This window comes from Terrapene carolina, unplaced genomic scaffold (assembly GCF_002925995.2).
Source record: "Terrapene carolina triunguis isolate 2854851 unplaced genomic scaffold, T_m_triunguis-2.0 Scaffold51, whole genome shotgun sequence".
Lineage (NCBI taxonomy): Eukaryota > Metazoa > Chordata > Testudines > Emydidae > Terrapene > Terrapene triunguis.
The window spans coordinates 1,960,483-1,976,076 of record NW_020664402.1 but is presented as its reverse complement, the minus strand read 5'-3'; the positions used below and the strand labels follow the sequence as shown (position 1 = coordinate 1,976,076).

The 15,594-nt window shown below is 48.4% G+C and overlaps 1 protein-coding gene across 1 annotated transcript in view; it reads left to right on the top strand.

The window, feature by feature from the left end:
• Positions 1 to 7,068: 7,068 nt before the first annotated feature.
• The window catches only part of LOC113407688 (myoferlin-like), a 76,762-nt gene continuing 68,236 nt past the window's right edge, over positions 7,069 to 15,594 (top strand). Inside the window, exons 1-4 of the mRNA XM_029912643.1 lie at positions 7,069 to 7,105; positions 7,367 to 7,488; positions 7,913 to 8,041; positions 8,565 to 8,627. Of these exons, the coding sequence (XP_029768503.1) occupies positions 7,069 to 7,105; positions 7,367 to 7,488; positions 7,913 to 8,041; positions 8,565 to 8,627 (351 nt within the window). The remainder of the gene's footprint in view (positions 7,106 to 7,366; positions 7,489 to 7,912; positions 8,042 to 8,564; positions 8,628 to 15,594) is intronic.

The window sequence follows — 15,594 nt, the reverse complement described above, 5'->3', positions numbered from 1 at the left end:
GGAAAGTCAAACAAAAGGGGAATCAGTGCAAAGTGTGTCATGATTAGTCTGTCTTTGGGCGCCTCAATATATAATCCGAACCATTTCCAAAAAATTGCACAATGTCCGCTTCATGATTATAGTGCCCAAAACCCTGCAGTCATTTGTCCCTCCAAGGGCACCTAAGCCAAGAACTGGTCAATGTAACCGGGGATAGAGGCGACATCCTCCGGGGAGAACTCCTCATGCACCTCCTGCAGGTGTTTTTCCAGCCTCATCAGCAGGTTCCTGGGCAGGGAGAGCTTATTAGGCCCCCCGTGGTAGGACACGTTTCCCTGCCACAACGCCAGCAGGTACTCCGGGATCATGGCCTTGCAGAGCAGCGCAGCAAATGGCCCCGGTTTCTGCAGGCTGTCACGAAGCATGCGCTCCTTCTGGCTCGCAGAGACCTTCAGGAGGGTGATGTCTGGCATGACTCCCTGCTGTGAATTAGGTAGGGGAAAGTTAGTATTGGGACTGCTTGCCCGTCCCTTTACAGAACTGCAACCGCCGGTTTACAGCCACGCGGTTTACAGCCGCGAGGGGGTGGGACAGGGCCAGAGTTCATGCTTGCAGGATTGCTGCCAGCAGAGACTCGCATTGCTTTCTATGTGAAAGGAGGCCAGTGCCACTCTTAAAGTTTTAAGCGGCTACAAGTCTACGGCTTACCATGTTTGCCAGCTAGACAAAGTCCGGTGTCCAGCCCTGCTCCTCAGCTCGCCACAGCAAGACCGCAGGCACGGTAGGCGAGGGCCGAAAATTCGACCTTGTCCTCAGTGCGCGTGTGATAGGTGCTCTGCATGGTCTTGTTCACAGAGAAAGACTATGTTCTCTGTTCACAGATACATTGCTCTGTCTCAGGAATTCACTCCCTTTTTCCAATTCCCACAGCCACATCTGCCCAGAGGCTAGCGCACATTAGGAGGAGGAAGAAGAGGACACGGGAAGACATGTTTGCTGAACTAATGGCATGCTCCCGAGCACAGGCAGCCCAGCAGACACAGTGGAGGGAGAACTTGTCCCAAATGCACCGGGCAAACATTGAACGGGAGGAGAGGTGGCGACAGGAGGACAGGCAGGCTACTCAAACGCTGCTTGGACTAATGAGGGAGCAAACGGACACGCTCCGCCGCCTTGTGGATGTTCTGCAGGACCGGAGGCAGGAGGAGAGAGCCCCGCTGCAGTCTCTCTGTAACTGCCCTGCCCCGCCACCAAGTCCCATACCCCCCTCACCCAAAGTCCAAACACGGAGGGGTGGAAGGGGCCGTGAAAAATTTCACTCCACCCCTGCGGACTGCTCTACCACTAGAAGGCTCTCATTCCCCAAAATTTGAAAAGTCCTTTCCTACCTGCCTCACACAAGACCCCGTCCAAGTTTCACCCCCCCGTTCCATGTGCGGTTGTTAATAAAGAATACGTTTCTGTTCATTTCTGTTTCCATCCTCTTCTTTTGGAGGGGAGTCTGTCTGAAGGGGGGGAAGGGGCTTGGTCATTGGACAGGACAGTCACCTTTAGCAGGGGGCAGGTGCAGCAGCAGGGCACATATACAGTGCAGTGACTAGTTATCCTGGTCAGTCTGGGAGGTGGTTTTCATGTTCTGTGTGGTGGGGGGGGTGGTGTTGCTCTGTGACTTGGTGGCGGGGGAGGGCAGTTACAGATCTTATGCAGCGGTCCTTACCCTGGATCACAGAGCCGCGCAGCAGGGGATCTGTAACCCTCCTCCCCCTGCAAGACAGTCACATAGCCGACACATACACGCAGTCCCGGCCAGGAGGGCTGGCAGGCTCCGTTGAAACAACCAGTCCACCACCGCGGAGCCTGTCATTCCTGGAGTTTAGAAGCATCATTTGCATCACAACACTAAACCCGCCCCCCGCCACAGTCTGCGTCCCAGGTTTAAAGCATTCCCGCGAAAACAGTAATAAAGACAATGGTGTCCATTAACAAAACAGAACAGATTTTATTTTTTGGGAAGGGGGTGAAGGGGGTATGTGATTGGAGAGGATAGTCAACGGCAACTGGGTAAAGAAACGGGGGCAAGTTCTGCTTCTGTGTCCACAAACTTAAAAGTCACTGGGTACCCTGCTCAGCCTTGAAACTGGCTTTCAAAGCCTCCCGTATGCACAGCGCGTCCCGCTGGGCTCTTCTAATCGCCCGGCTGTCTGGCTGGGCGTAATCAGCAGCCAGGCTATTTGCCTCAACCTCCCACCCCGCCATAAAGGTCTCCCCCTTGCTCTCACACAGATTGTGGAGCACACAGCAAGCTGCAATAACGATGGGGATATTGGTTTCGCTGAGATCACAGCGAGTCAGTAAGCTTCTCCATCTCCCCTTGAGACGGCCAAAAGCACACTCCACCACCATTCTGCACTTGCTCAGCCGGTAGTTGAAGAGTTCTTTTTCAGTGTCCAGGGCGCCAGTATAGGGCTTCATGAGCCAGGGCATTAGTGGGTAGGCTGGGTCCCCGAGGATCACTGTAGGCATCTCCACATCCCCAACAGTTATCTTGTGGTCCGGGAAGTAAATACCTTCCTGCAGCCGTCTAAACAGACCAGAGTTCCTGAACACGCGAGCGTCATGAACCTTGCCCGGCCATCCGACGTAGATGTTTGTAAACCGTCCCCGATGGTCCACCAGTGCTTGCAGCACCATTGAAAAGTAGCCCTTTCGGTTGATGTACTGGCTGGCCTGGTGGCCCGGTCCCAGGATAGGGATGTGAGTCCCATCTATAGCCCCACCGCAGTTTGGGAATCCCATCGCGGCGAAGCCATCTATGATGGCCTGCGCGTTTCCCAGGGTCACTACCTTTGACAGCAGTACCTTGACGATTGCCTTGGCTACTTGCAGGACAACAACCCCCACGGTAGATTTGCCCACGCCAAAGTGGTTCGCGACTGACCGGTAGCTGTCCGGCGTTGCAAGCTTCCAGAGGGCTATGGCCACTCGCTTCTGGACAGTCAGGGCTGCTCGCATGCGGGTGTCCTTGCGCTTCAGGGCAGGGGACAGCAAGTCACAAAGTTCCAGGAAAGTCCCCTTCCGCATGCGAAAGTTTCGCAGCCACTGGGATTCATCCCAGACCTGAAGCACTATGCGGTCCCACCAGTCCGTGCTTGTTTCCCGGGCCCAGAATCGCCGTTCAACAAAATCCACATGCCCCATTGCCACCGTGATGTCCTGGGCGCTGGGGCTCGTGGTTTCTGACAGCTCTGTGCTACTCTCCGACTTCAGGCCCTCACGGCGGTGCCGTAGCCTCCTCGCCTGATTTCTCTGCATCTGCCTCTGGGAAAGGTGTATGATAAGCTGCGAGGCGTTGAGAACGGCCACAACTGCAGCGATGGTCGCAGCGGGATCCATGATCGCAGTGCTGTGGCGTCCGCGCTGTCACTGATCTAAAAGTGCACGAACTGATTTCCCGCCGGCGCTTTCAGGGAGGGAGGGAGGGCGGTAGTGACTGACGGATGACGACAGTTACCCAAAAGCACCCTCGCCACATTTTTTTACCCAGAAGGCATTGGGGGCTCGACCCAGAATTCCAATGGGCAGCGGGGACTGCGGGAACTGTGGGATAGCTGCCCACAGTGCACTGCTTCCAATGTCGACGCTTTCCCTGGTAGTGTGGACTGACAAAGTCGAATTACTGTCCTTAGTGTGGACACACACGTTCGACTTTCTAATATCGATTGCACATATTCGATTTAACTAAAATCGAACTACTCTCGTAGTGTAGACATACCCATAGAGTAACGCATAGTGTTCGGGGCCATTACCGTATTGGAAACAAACAGAGCCTGCATGGGATGTGTATGCAACTCTGGAATGAACTCTGGGAGGGTACCCTCTGCTCTTGGGCCTTGAATAGTGTCACCCCACCTACACCCAAACCAATGGAGGTGGTTTAATTCTATTTGTTGTTGAATTTCAGTGTACCACCAATGTAAGTGCCTCCTACACCCCTCCAGGACTCAAGGCCATAGGGGAGCCAGGAAAACAAAAAGCCAGTGGTGAAGGTAAGTGAGCATCTGCTGATAGGACCTTCCTGTGCTGTAAATGTAATTTATCAAGTTTACATTTTCCAGATCAACTTGGCCTTGGTTTCTTGTGAGGGGAAAAGCATGGGGGGGAGGGGAAAAGTACTCCCAACCTGACTCCATCTCACACATCCCCACCCCATGATGAGTATGTGACCGTTCCCACTAGTTCCAGAGACCATTATGATGCCCATTTCCTCCCTGTGCCATGTGGAATCATCTCCTAAGAGAAGTGGTAGAGGCCCCATCACTTGCGTCATGTAAAACTGAACTGGACAAAGCCCTGGAGAATGAGCCACATGGGACAGCACCACCTGGCTCAGGAGAGGATGGGCAAGGTGATTGGATAGGTCCTTTGCCAACTCTAATCTCTGTGGGCTGGGGCCACACTGACTTCGGGAATCATGGTCTAGTCCCTACTTCCCCCTTGCTCCCATGGGGAAGTGAAGTAGCAGCCCTTTGGCTAACATAGCTTGCTTCCCTCTCTGCACTAGCACTTGGACATGGGCTGACACAGTGGGCAGGAATTCAGTTTGAGTGATACCTGTTGAACGTCTCATGCTGCCAGTACCAGAACATCCCTGGAATTTCTAAATATTATAGATGGCAATTTCCTAAATCTAAAAGTGTGGCATCCAACATGGAGGAATTCTATATTAGACCTCATCTTAACAGATAAAGAGGAACTGATCATAGGACTAAAAATTAATGGTAGCTTAGGTAGAGAGGATCATGATTTGATCACCTATATAATGTGCAAACAGAATAAAGTCCTGACTAGATAGATAGATAGATAGATACTTGGTGCTTTAAAAAGAGCCAAAGTCACAAAACTGAAAACAATTATGATCCAAATAATCTGGGAGGAAGAATTTAATCAGGAAAATATGAAACATCATTGGAAATTGTTTAAGAACACTGTAACAGATGTCCCAAAAGCCACAATCCCACAACCAGGAAAGAAGGCCATACCAGTTTAAAAAAAAACAACCTGATTTAGAGGAGAAGTGAAGGTGGATATGAAAAATAAAAAATATATACATAACAAATGGAAGACAGGGGAAGTTGATAGGAATGAATATAAATCAGAAGCTATTAATTGTAGAAAATTGTAAAGGAAAGCAAAGGGAAGAAGGAGAAATCTATGGCGAGCAGAGTGAAGGACAATAAAAAGGAGATTTTTAAGAATATTAGCAACAAAAAGAATCCTGACAATGGTATTGGTCCATTATTCAGTGGAAATGGTAGAATTATAAGTAATGAAGCAGAAAAGGCAGACGTGTTCAATAAATATTTCTGGCATGCATTGGGGACAAAATAAAAACGTATTTGGGATGTAATTTCTTCACATGGTGATGATAACACGCTTTCCATTCTACTAGTATGCCATGAGGATGTTAAACGGAACCAAACAAATTAGACATTTTTAAATCAGCAACTCCGGATAACTTGCATCCAAGAGTTTTTAAAGAGCTGTCTTAGGAGCTCACTGGACTGTTAATGTTGATTTTTCAATGAGTCTTGCAATACTGGGGAAGTTCCAGAAATCTGGAAAAAGGCTCATATTGTGCCAAGTTTTAAAAACAGTGAATGGGATGACCTGGGTAATTATGGGCCTGTCAGTCTGACATCGATCCTGGGCAAGGTAATAGAGCAGCTGATATGGGACAATAAATAATTAAAGGAGGGTGATATAATTAGTGCCAATCAACATGGGTTTATGGAAAATACATCCTGTCAAACTAACTTTATATAATTTTATGATGGGAACGATATAAAATTAACATGGGACACATTAAATGGATGTAAAGCTCGCTAACTGATCGGTCTCAAGATATAATTGTACACAAGCAATTCTCATCAAGCAGGTGTGTTTCTAGTGGGGTTCTGCAGGGATCTGTTCTTGGCCCTACGCTATTTAACATTTTTATCAATGACTTGGGAGAAAACCTAAAATCATCCCTGATAAAGTTTGCAGATGACACAAGAATTGGGGGAGTGATAAAAAGTGAAGAGGAACCGGTCACTGATACAGAGTGATCTGGATACACTTGGTAAACTGGGCACAAGCAAACAATATGTGTTTTAATATGGCTAAATATAAAACAAAAAATGTAGGCCATACTTACAGCACAGGGGGACTCCATCCTGGGAAACAGTGACTAAAAATAACTGGGGGGCCATGCATAAGGTCCCAGGAAAATGCTGTGGCCAAAATGGCTAATGTGATCATTGGACGCGTAAAAAGTAGAATCTTGAGTAGGAGTCAAGAGGTTATTTTATCTCTGTATTTGGCACTGGTGCGACCTCTGCTGGAATACTTTGTCCAGTTCTGGTGCCCTCAATTCAGGAAAGATGTTGATAAATTGGAGAGGATTCATAGAAGAGCCATAAGAATGATCAATGGATTAGAAAACCTGCCTTATCGTGATAGACTCAAGGAGCTCCGTCTATTTAGTTTAACAAAAAGAAGGTTAAGAGGTGACTTGATCACAGTCTGTCAGTATCTACCTAGGGAACAAATATTAAATACTGGGCTCTTCAGTCTAGCGGAGAAAGATCTAACACAGTCCAATGGCTAGGAGGTTAAGCTAGACAAATTCAGACTGGAAATAAGACATACATTTTTAACAGCAATAGTAATTAACCATTGGGAAAAAAAACTTACCAAAGGTCATGGTGGATTTTCCATCACTGGCTGTTTTTCTCTCAGACCTGTGCTAGGGGTTATTGTGGGGCAGGTCTCTGGCCTGTGCGATACAGGAGTCAGATGAGATGATCACAGTTGTCCCTTCTAGCCTTGGAACTGACGAATTGTGAGGAGCAGTGCCCAGGCTCATTCAGTCCTCCCCCTGCCCAGCCCAGATGCAGCCCCTGACCCCCTGCGCAGCCTCCAGCAACATGGGCAGCCTGCTCAGGGATTTACGGGATCTCCTTTTAGCCCTTACCCATCTGTGCAGGTGCACAGCAGGACTCACAATTGATCCCTGTGAAGATCAGAGCTCACCCCACCATTGGCACAATGTGGTACGTGTGTATTGAGATCATGCAGACTGCATGTAATGGGGCATTTATAATGGGACATGCTCTTAGGCGCCTCACATCCAATGGTCTGTGTCCCAGATTCTCACTTAACTGCTTTGACCCTGAACACTCTGTGTCAAACCAGTGAAATTAAAGCTCCCATGTCTGACACCATCCTTGACAAAGCTGCCAAAGGAGGAGCAGAGAATGTTTGTTCTGACTTGCTCTGTGGGAAAGGATTATTCTTCCAGGTCATCCACCCCAGGCCAATCCATTCCCTTTCTGACCCTCTCCAGGGGCACACAGTGGGGTCACCACAGCCATCCGGAGTATCACAGGAAAGGATCATCAGAGGGAAGGAATCAGCGGCAGAATAAATTCCAGAAGAGAACTCGCAGACAAAAAACAGGACTTCCAGGTATTGTGAACCGTGGCAAGATGAGCTTCGTCAAGGAGAAATTCCCCCCCAATATAGCCCAGGCCCAATGGTAAAGGTGGTCAGTACATGGGTCTCAATGGCCAAGTCCGTCCTTTTCCCACAGCGATAGACCTAGTGTGCCAGAATTAGTTCCCTCTCCGTAGTAGGATATGAGGATCCCAGCTCTATGTTCCTTCATCCATGGGCTTCATCCTGCTACCTTGGATGGAGCTGATGCCTTGGGAAATAACAGAAATGGATATTATTATTCTGGGGTTGCTTTGTCATTGGCATGTCCCGCCTTCAATGGCGCCTCAGGTCAGGGTGGCGTTGGGACCACTTCCAGCAGTGGAGCCCAGCTGGGCTAACAGAACATCCCTGCCCTGAGACCCTTTAAATCATACTGCTGTATTTCTCACTGCAGGTGCGTGTGAGGATCATTGAAGGCCGCCAGCTCCAGGGAAACAACATCAAGCCCGTGGTGAAGGTCTTCATCGGAGACCACGTGTACAGGACGAGAATCAAAACGGGGAACAACCCCTATTTTAATGAGGTGGGTGGGCATCATGTGGTTCCACGCCTGCTTTTGTGGACTTATCAAGCCTGTGCTGGAGAGGGCCCTCTAGTCTGTGAGCCAATTCCAAATTCAACATAGGATGGTCCCAGGGCACCAGTTATTGAGGGAGTTGGAGGCGAGATTGAGGAGGGATGCAGCCATCCCTGTGAGTTATAGTTTCCCTCCCCAGGGCAGTGTCTGGACTGGACTCCTGAGGGGACTAGTATGGGGTGGTGCATGTAGGTTTGCCAACCCTCCAGGATTCATAGAATATCAGGGTTGGAAGGGACCTCAGGAGGTATCTAGTCCAACCCCCTGCTCAAAGCAGGACCAATCCCCAACTAAATCCTGGAGTCTGGATTATGTCCTGGAGTATAAGATTATGTCATGTGATGAAACCTCTGTGAATACATCCAACCAAAATTGACAACCCTGGCTGCATGTGAGCGAAATCCTGAGCTCCCCAGAGAGCGCAGGCAGGTTTGGGACTGCGCTAAATTTACCTCTCCGTTTTTCTCAGATATTTTTCCAGAACTTCCATGAGACGCCTACTCAGCTCTTTGACGAGACCATAAACATACAGGTACGATAGTGAGACTAGAACCCCTCTACCTCTGGAGCTGGCTTCTTGCATCTCACAGCTCACTGGCAGGACCTTCCCTGCTACTCCAGGTATAGGCCAGATGAAGGGCAGGAGACACCTCACATCACTTCTCTTCTACCTGGTTGACCTGAGTCCCCCCTTTTACTCTCTTGGCACTGGAGAACCTTGAAACACCCTGCCCTCTAACTCTTTTCTTCTAACAGTTGGTGTTGAGTCTGTTTGCTGATGGGCTAAACTTGATGTCAGTCAGTGTTAGTGGGCCATTACTATGCATTTCCTGAGCATGCTCAGTGGTGTCTTCTGACTGCATAAGAATTAACCATGGTCCATACATGGCTATCACGGGACACTGAACATGAGTCTTGGTACAAGGGTGGAGTGGGTCAAAGCAACTATAGATTAACAAGGGTTTTTTGTCCTGAGATGAGACTAAACATATTGCCCCAAGCCAACTCCATCTAAGGACAGGAAGTAAAATCTTGCCCCCACAATAGGCTGTTTTTGTGGTGCTGAATTCCACAGACAACACTTCAGTTGTATTCAAGAAATTCCAGAAAACTGGAAGAGTGCTAATGTTGTGCCAGCATTCAAAAGTTATGTCTATCCTGCGAAAAATCCGTGGCAGCATGTCTCAGAGCCCAGGTTTCCAGCCTCAAGCTCACAGGGCTCGCACTATGGCACTAAAAATAGTCACAAAGATGTTCCCACTTGGGCTCTGAAGCCCACCTTCTGCCCTGGGCTCCAGCCCATTTGGGAACGTCTCCACAACTGGTTTTAGACCGTAGCACAAGTCCAGCAATTCAGAGTGTGTAGATCCAGGCTCCGAGAGTCACTGCTGTGGGGTGTTTTTGCAGTGTAGATGTACCCAAAAAGAGTAAGTGGGAGGACCAGGGTAACTATAGGCCAGTTAGCCTGACATCAATCTTGGATGGAAAATAAAGGAAAAGCCGATTTGGGAGTCAACTGATAAAGAATTAAAGGCTGGGAATATAATAAATACTGGTCAACATGGTTTTATGGAAAACAGGGCTTGTCAAACAAACCTGGTTTCTTGCTTTGTCGAGGTTACACGTTGGTGGGTAAAAGTAACTGAGTAGATGTAATAGACTTAGCCTTTGGTAAGTGTAATCAGGCGCAGACTCACCCGGCGGCGCCTCCTGCAGGTTGTCTCGGGGAATTAGCTTCCAGCCTTCGGAGCACCCCCTGTCGGCCGGTGTCGCGCTACCGCTGGGCCCCCATGTCCCTCCCGGGTGACCCTTTCAGTGGGTGCTGCCCCCTGGCAGTACCCCCACTGTTTCTCCAGGTCTCCCCACTCAGGGGAACCCCCACCCACTACCCCCACCTCGCCTCAGTCGTAGGCTACTGCCAGTCCTCAACTCACCCCCGCGCCCTGGGGCAGACTGCAGTGTCAGCCACTCATCATAGGCAAGGTTGGGTCTGGACCTGCTGTCTCTACCTATTGCTGGGCTCCCCCTTTGCAACCCCAGTACTTGCCTTAGGACCTCTGCTAGGCCCGCAGCCTGGGGGTTTTCCAGGCTGGAGCTCCCCAGCTCCTCTAGCCTTCCCCCAGCCCTGCTCCACTCCAGGTACCCTGGTCGGCTCCCAGGCAGCCAGGCCCTTCTCTCTCTACCAGCAGAGAGAGACTGTTTGGGCTTCTGGCTCACAGCCTCATATGTCTACACTACAGGATTAATCCGAATTTAGATAATTCGAATTTGGGAAACAGGTTGTATAAATTCGATTGTGCACGGCCACACTAAGCACATTAATTCGGTTTTTAACCACATTAATTCGGTGGTGTGCGGCCACACTACCCCATTTATTTTAATCACATTAATTCGGTGGTGTGCGGCCACACTAACCCTAATTCGAATTAACAAAATCGATTTTGACGCTACTCCGTTCGTCGAGGTGGAGTACAGAAATCGATTTAAAGCGCCCTTTAATTCGAATTAACTGGCTCTGTAGTGTGGACGGGTGAAGGGTTAATTCGGATTAACGCAGCTAAATCCGAATTAAAGTCGTAGTGTAGACCAGGCCTTATAGGGACCAGCTGGGCCTGATTGGGGCATGGCCCCAGCAGTTACTGCCTTCCCCAATCAGCCCAGGCTTTCCTTCCCAGCCTCAGCCCTCTCCCAGAGCTGGCTTTAACCCTTCCAGGGCTGGAGTGGGCGACCACCCCGCTACAGTAAGGCATATGACTTAGCACTGCATAACAGAGACTAGAAGACCTAATGATCCCTTCTGGCCCTGAAATCTGTGAAAGAGTGAATCAGACGTGATGTGCCGGGGAAACAGAGAGCAGCCAGCATGTCCATTGGACACAGTATCCTAGCATCGATTTAAATGGGTTTACTCCCAAGTGACACCGGTGTGAGACTGGAGCCAGGAGCAACATCTGAGTGATCAAGGTACCCAGGGGGCCACAACAAAACATACCAGTGACTCATGAAAAATCTTCTCTTATTTGACCCTTGGAGGGGTGAACTGTTCTTGAGGTGAACATAAGAACAGCCATATTGGGTCAGACCAAAGATCCATCTAGCCCAGTATCGTGTCTTCTGACAGTGGCCAATGCCAGGTGCCTCACAGGGAATGAACAGAACAGGTAATCATCAAATCATCCATTCCCTGTCACTCATTCCCAGGTTCTGGCAAACAGAGGCTAGGGACACCATCCCTGCCCATCCTGGCTAATAGCCATTGATGGACCTACCCTCCATAAGCTTATCTAGTTCTTTTTTGCACCCTGTTATAGTCTTGGCCTTCACAACCTCCCCTGGCAAGGAGTTCCACAGGTTGATGGTGTGTTGTGTGCAGAAATACTTCCTTTTGTTCGTTTTAAACCTGCTGGTCTCAGAACCCCGAGATAAAAGGGTACCGGGGTCCAGGAGGGACACAGGGACTGAGGCAGGTGAGACACTGGCCAGCAGAGGGCGCTCTGAGCCTGGAAAAGAGCTAATTCCCAGATGACCAGCAGGAGGTGCCACACCGGTGAGTCTTCGAGATCTGCTACACTCAGGTTTGGGAATCTTCCTCACATCCTCAGCCATGAAGACTGATGCAAAGAATTCATTTAGTTTCTCTGCCATGGCCTTATCGTCCTTGAGTGCTCCTTTAGCATCTCGATTGTCCAGTGGCCCCACTGGTTGTTTAGCAGCTTCCTGCTTCTGATGTACTTTAAAAAAAAAATTTCTATTACTTTTTGAGTCTTTGGCTAGCTGTTCTTCACAATCTTTTTTGGTCTTTCTAATTATATTTTTACACTTCATTGGCCAGAGTTTATGCTCCTTTCTATTTTCCTCACTAGGATTTAACTTCCACTTTTAAAGGATGCCTTTTTGTCTCTCACTGCTTCTCTAATCTAATTTTTATAGCCTCTCTAATCTCCTTGAGCATTTCACAGTCACTATCACCATCTTGGTCAGGTCATCGGTCATATATCCCTACTGATATATTATTATTATTTGAGCATTGAATTACTATCCATAGAGATTCTGTGGTACAATTTGGTTCATTTAAGATTTTTACTTCATTTGATTCTACGCTTTCTTTCACATATAGTGCCCCTCCCCCACCACTACAACCTGTTCTGTCCTTCCGATATATTTTGTACCCTGGTATTACTGTGTCCCATTCATTTTTCTCATTCCACCAAGTTTCTGTGATGCCTATTACATCAATATCCTCATTTAATATGAGGCACTCTAGTTCACCCATCTTATTATTTAGACTTCTAGCATTTGTATATAGGTACTTTAAAAACTTATCACTTTTTAGCTGTCTGCCATTACATGATCTAATTGATTGGGACTTTTTTTCATTTGACTGTTTCTCATCAGATCCTACCTGTATTTTATCATCTTCCTCCTCTCCTCCTTACTAGGACATAGAGAATCTCCATTAATAGATCCTCCCCTAAGGGATGTCTCTGTTCAAACCACATGCTCCTACGCACCTGTCAGCTTTCCCCCAGCCTTAGTTTAAAAACCACTCTACGACCTTTTTAATTTGGATGTCAATCTCTGACCTAGCAGCCTAAATTTGGCCTCCAGGGCCTCTCTCCTACCCTTCCCTATGTCATTGGTACCTACATGTACCACGACCACTGGCTCCTCCCCAGCACTACACATAAGTCTGTCTAGATGTCTCGAGAGATCCGCAACCTTCACACCAAGCAGGCAAGTCACCATGCGGTTCTCTTGGTCATCGCAAACCCAACTATCTATGTTTCTAATGATCGAATCCCCCATAACTATTACCTGTCTCTTCCTAATAATTGGAGTTCCCTCCCCTGAAGAGCTATCCTCAGTGTGAGAGGATACCCCAACATCATCTGGAAGGAGGGTTCCAACTATGGGATCGTTTCTGTCTGCTCCAGTTGGATGTTCTCCTTCCTTGAGACTTTCATCCTCCTCAACAGCACAGAGGCTGTCAGACCGGGGGTGGGGCCATTCTACTGAGTCCCGGAAAGTCTCATCTGTGTACCTCTCTGACTCCCTTAGCTCCTCCAGTTCAGCCACTCTGGTCTCCAAAGCCCGTACATGGTCTGCGAGGGCCAGGGGCTCCTTGCACCGAATGCACACATACGCCACCCGCCCATAGGGCAGGTAATCATACGTGCTGCAATAAACTGGGTAGCCCCCACTCTGTTGATGGACGTCAGCCTGCATTCTCTTTTTACATCTGAAGCATGTTTCTTTGTTGTTGTTTTGTTTTTATCAGGGGGTGTTTTTGGCTTTAAGTTTAAAGAATGTTAAGTGTATCTAGGCACACACACACATACTCCCCCTCTAAACTCCCTCGCAAAACTACCCTGTGACACAGTGACTCACTGTGTGACAGTGAATCATCTTATTACCCCCTGCCTCCGGCATGAGGGAGCCTTGCCAATGGTGGGTGGGTGACAGCTTCCTGAAATCACCAGCCTTTCAGACACTTAAGCCCTCTCCTCTGGGCTAGGCCAGCCCTGTCTTTGCCTTGTGGGTTAACAAGAGGTGCCCCTAGTCCCCAAGTCCCTTTGAAGTATTCCTGACATCCAGCCCCTGACACCAGCTACTCACACAAATCCTGTAACTGTTCTGCCCCAGTTTGCCAGTTTGACCTTAAATGTAAGGTCAGGACGTGGGACAAGTCCCCTAAAATCGGGACTGTCCCGTCAAAATCGGGACGTCTGGTCACCCTACTTCTGCCCCAGTTTGCCAGTTTGACCTTAAATCACTGCACCTGTACAATGCACAGCACTTGTGAGCACTTCTAATAAAACAAAAAAGTTCATTTAAGAAAGAATAAAGATTCCACTAGAAACAAGAGAGCGGTGGAAACAAATGATCACAATATAAACCAAAATCATAAACCGCGCACTAGGACCTATGTTTATTAACAGTTCCCTTTCCTAGCTAATAAAGGAGGTTTTCCCCAAAAGTTCAGTCGGTGATTGGAACCAGGATCCAAACCTTCCTGAAAACTCCCCTGCCCCCCAAGATGTCTCCTCAGCGAATGGATACAGAGGACCTCTCCCCACTAGGCATTATACTGAAACAGTCTTTTGACTCTATTCACAGACAGGGAGATCCTCTGTCTGTTGTAATGTCTCTTTTTCACCGCCAAGTGTTTCAACTGTTTGGAGTTATCTATGATGGTTTTCCATTGATAGTTTTGAGATGGAGCAAGGCTGGATACCTTGCATACCTCACTGGCTAACCTGGGAGGGGTGACAGCTCCCTCCTGCCAGAATGGACCATCACCGAGACACATTATCCCTGGTGACTAACTTTTACTCCAAGTCCATAAAGCATACCGTCAATATAGTTACATTATTTCTGAAATACATTATTCCTGAAGTATTCCTGTACATACATTTCATAATGATTATGAGTCTTGACAAGTTGTGAGTTTTCTGTAGATGCATTACATTTTACTCCTTATGGATAAATACCCTGCAAGTCGTGTTTGGTGTAGTGAGTTTGTCAGGCCTGAGATGAGAGTTGTTTGCAAAGAACAGCAGGCTGTTTGCCAAGGGGCCTCTATCACAAGGGGGTCCCAGGCAGGGGCGGCTCCAGGCACCAGCGCAGCAAGCGCGTGCCTGGGGCAGCAAGCCGGTCACTGTGAGGGCAGCAGGCAGGCGGCTTTCGGCAGCGCGCCTGCAGGCGGTCCGCTGGTCACGCGGATTCGGCGGCATGCCTGCGGGAGGTCCACCGGTCCCGCGGCTTTGGCAGCAATTTGGTAGTGGGAACGCCAATGGCGCGGCACCGGTGGACCTCCCACAGGCATGCCGCCGAATCCGCATGACCAGTGGACCGCCCGCAGGCACGCCGCCAAAAGCCACTTGCCTGCCATGCTTGGGGCGACAAAAAACACAGAGCCGCCCTTGGCCCCAGGACTTGGCCCCAAAGTAAATACATCATTGGGTCAAAGTGGAGAAGGCCAGGAGCTTTCCTGTGTAATTGGAGTTCTTTCTGATGATGTGAGCACAAAAGTAGATCCTGTCAAACTAATTTCATGTCTTTTTTTGATGAGATTACAAGTTTTGTTGATAAAGGTAATAAGATTGATGTAATATACTTAGACAGTAGTAAGGCATTTGACTTTTTATTGCACAATATTTTGTTTAAGAAATTAGAACGACACAAAATCAACATGACACACATTATGTAGATTAAAAACTGGCTAACTGATAGGTCTCAAAATGTAATTGTAAAAAGGGAATCATCATCAAGCGGGTGTATTGCTAGTGGGATTTTTGGCCCTGTGCTGTTTAACATTTTCATCAATGACCTCAAAGAAAACAAAATCATCACTGATAAAGTTTGCAGGTGACGCAAAAATTGGGTGACGGGTAAGTAATGAAGAGGACAGGTCAGTGATACAGAGCGATCTGGGTCACTTGGTTAGCTGTGTGCAAGCTAACAATGGTGTTTTAATATGGCTAAATATAAATGTATCC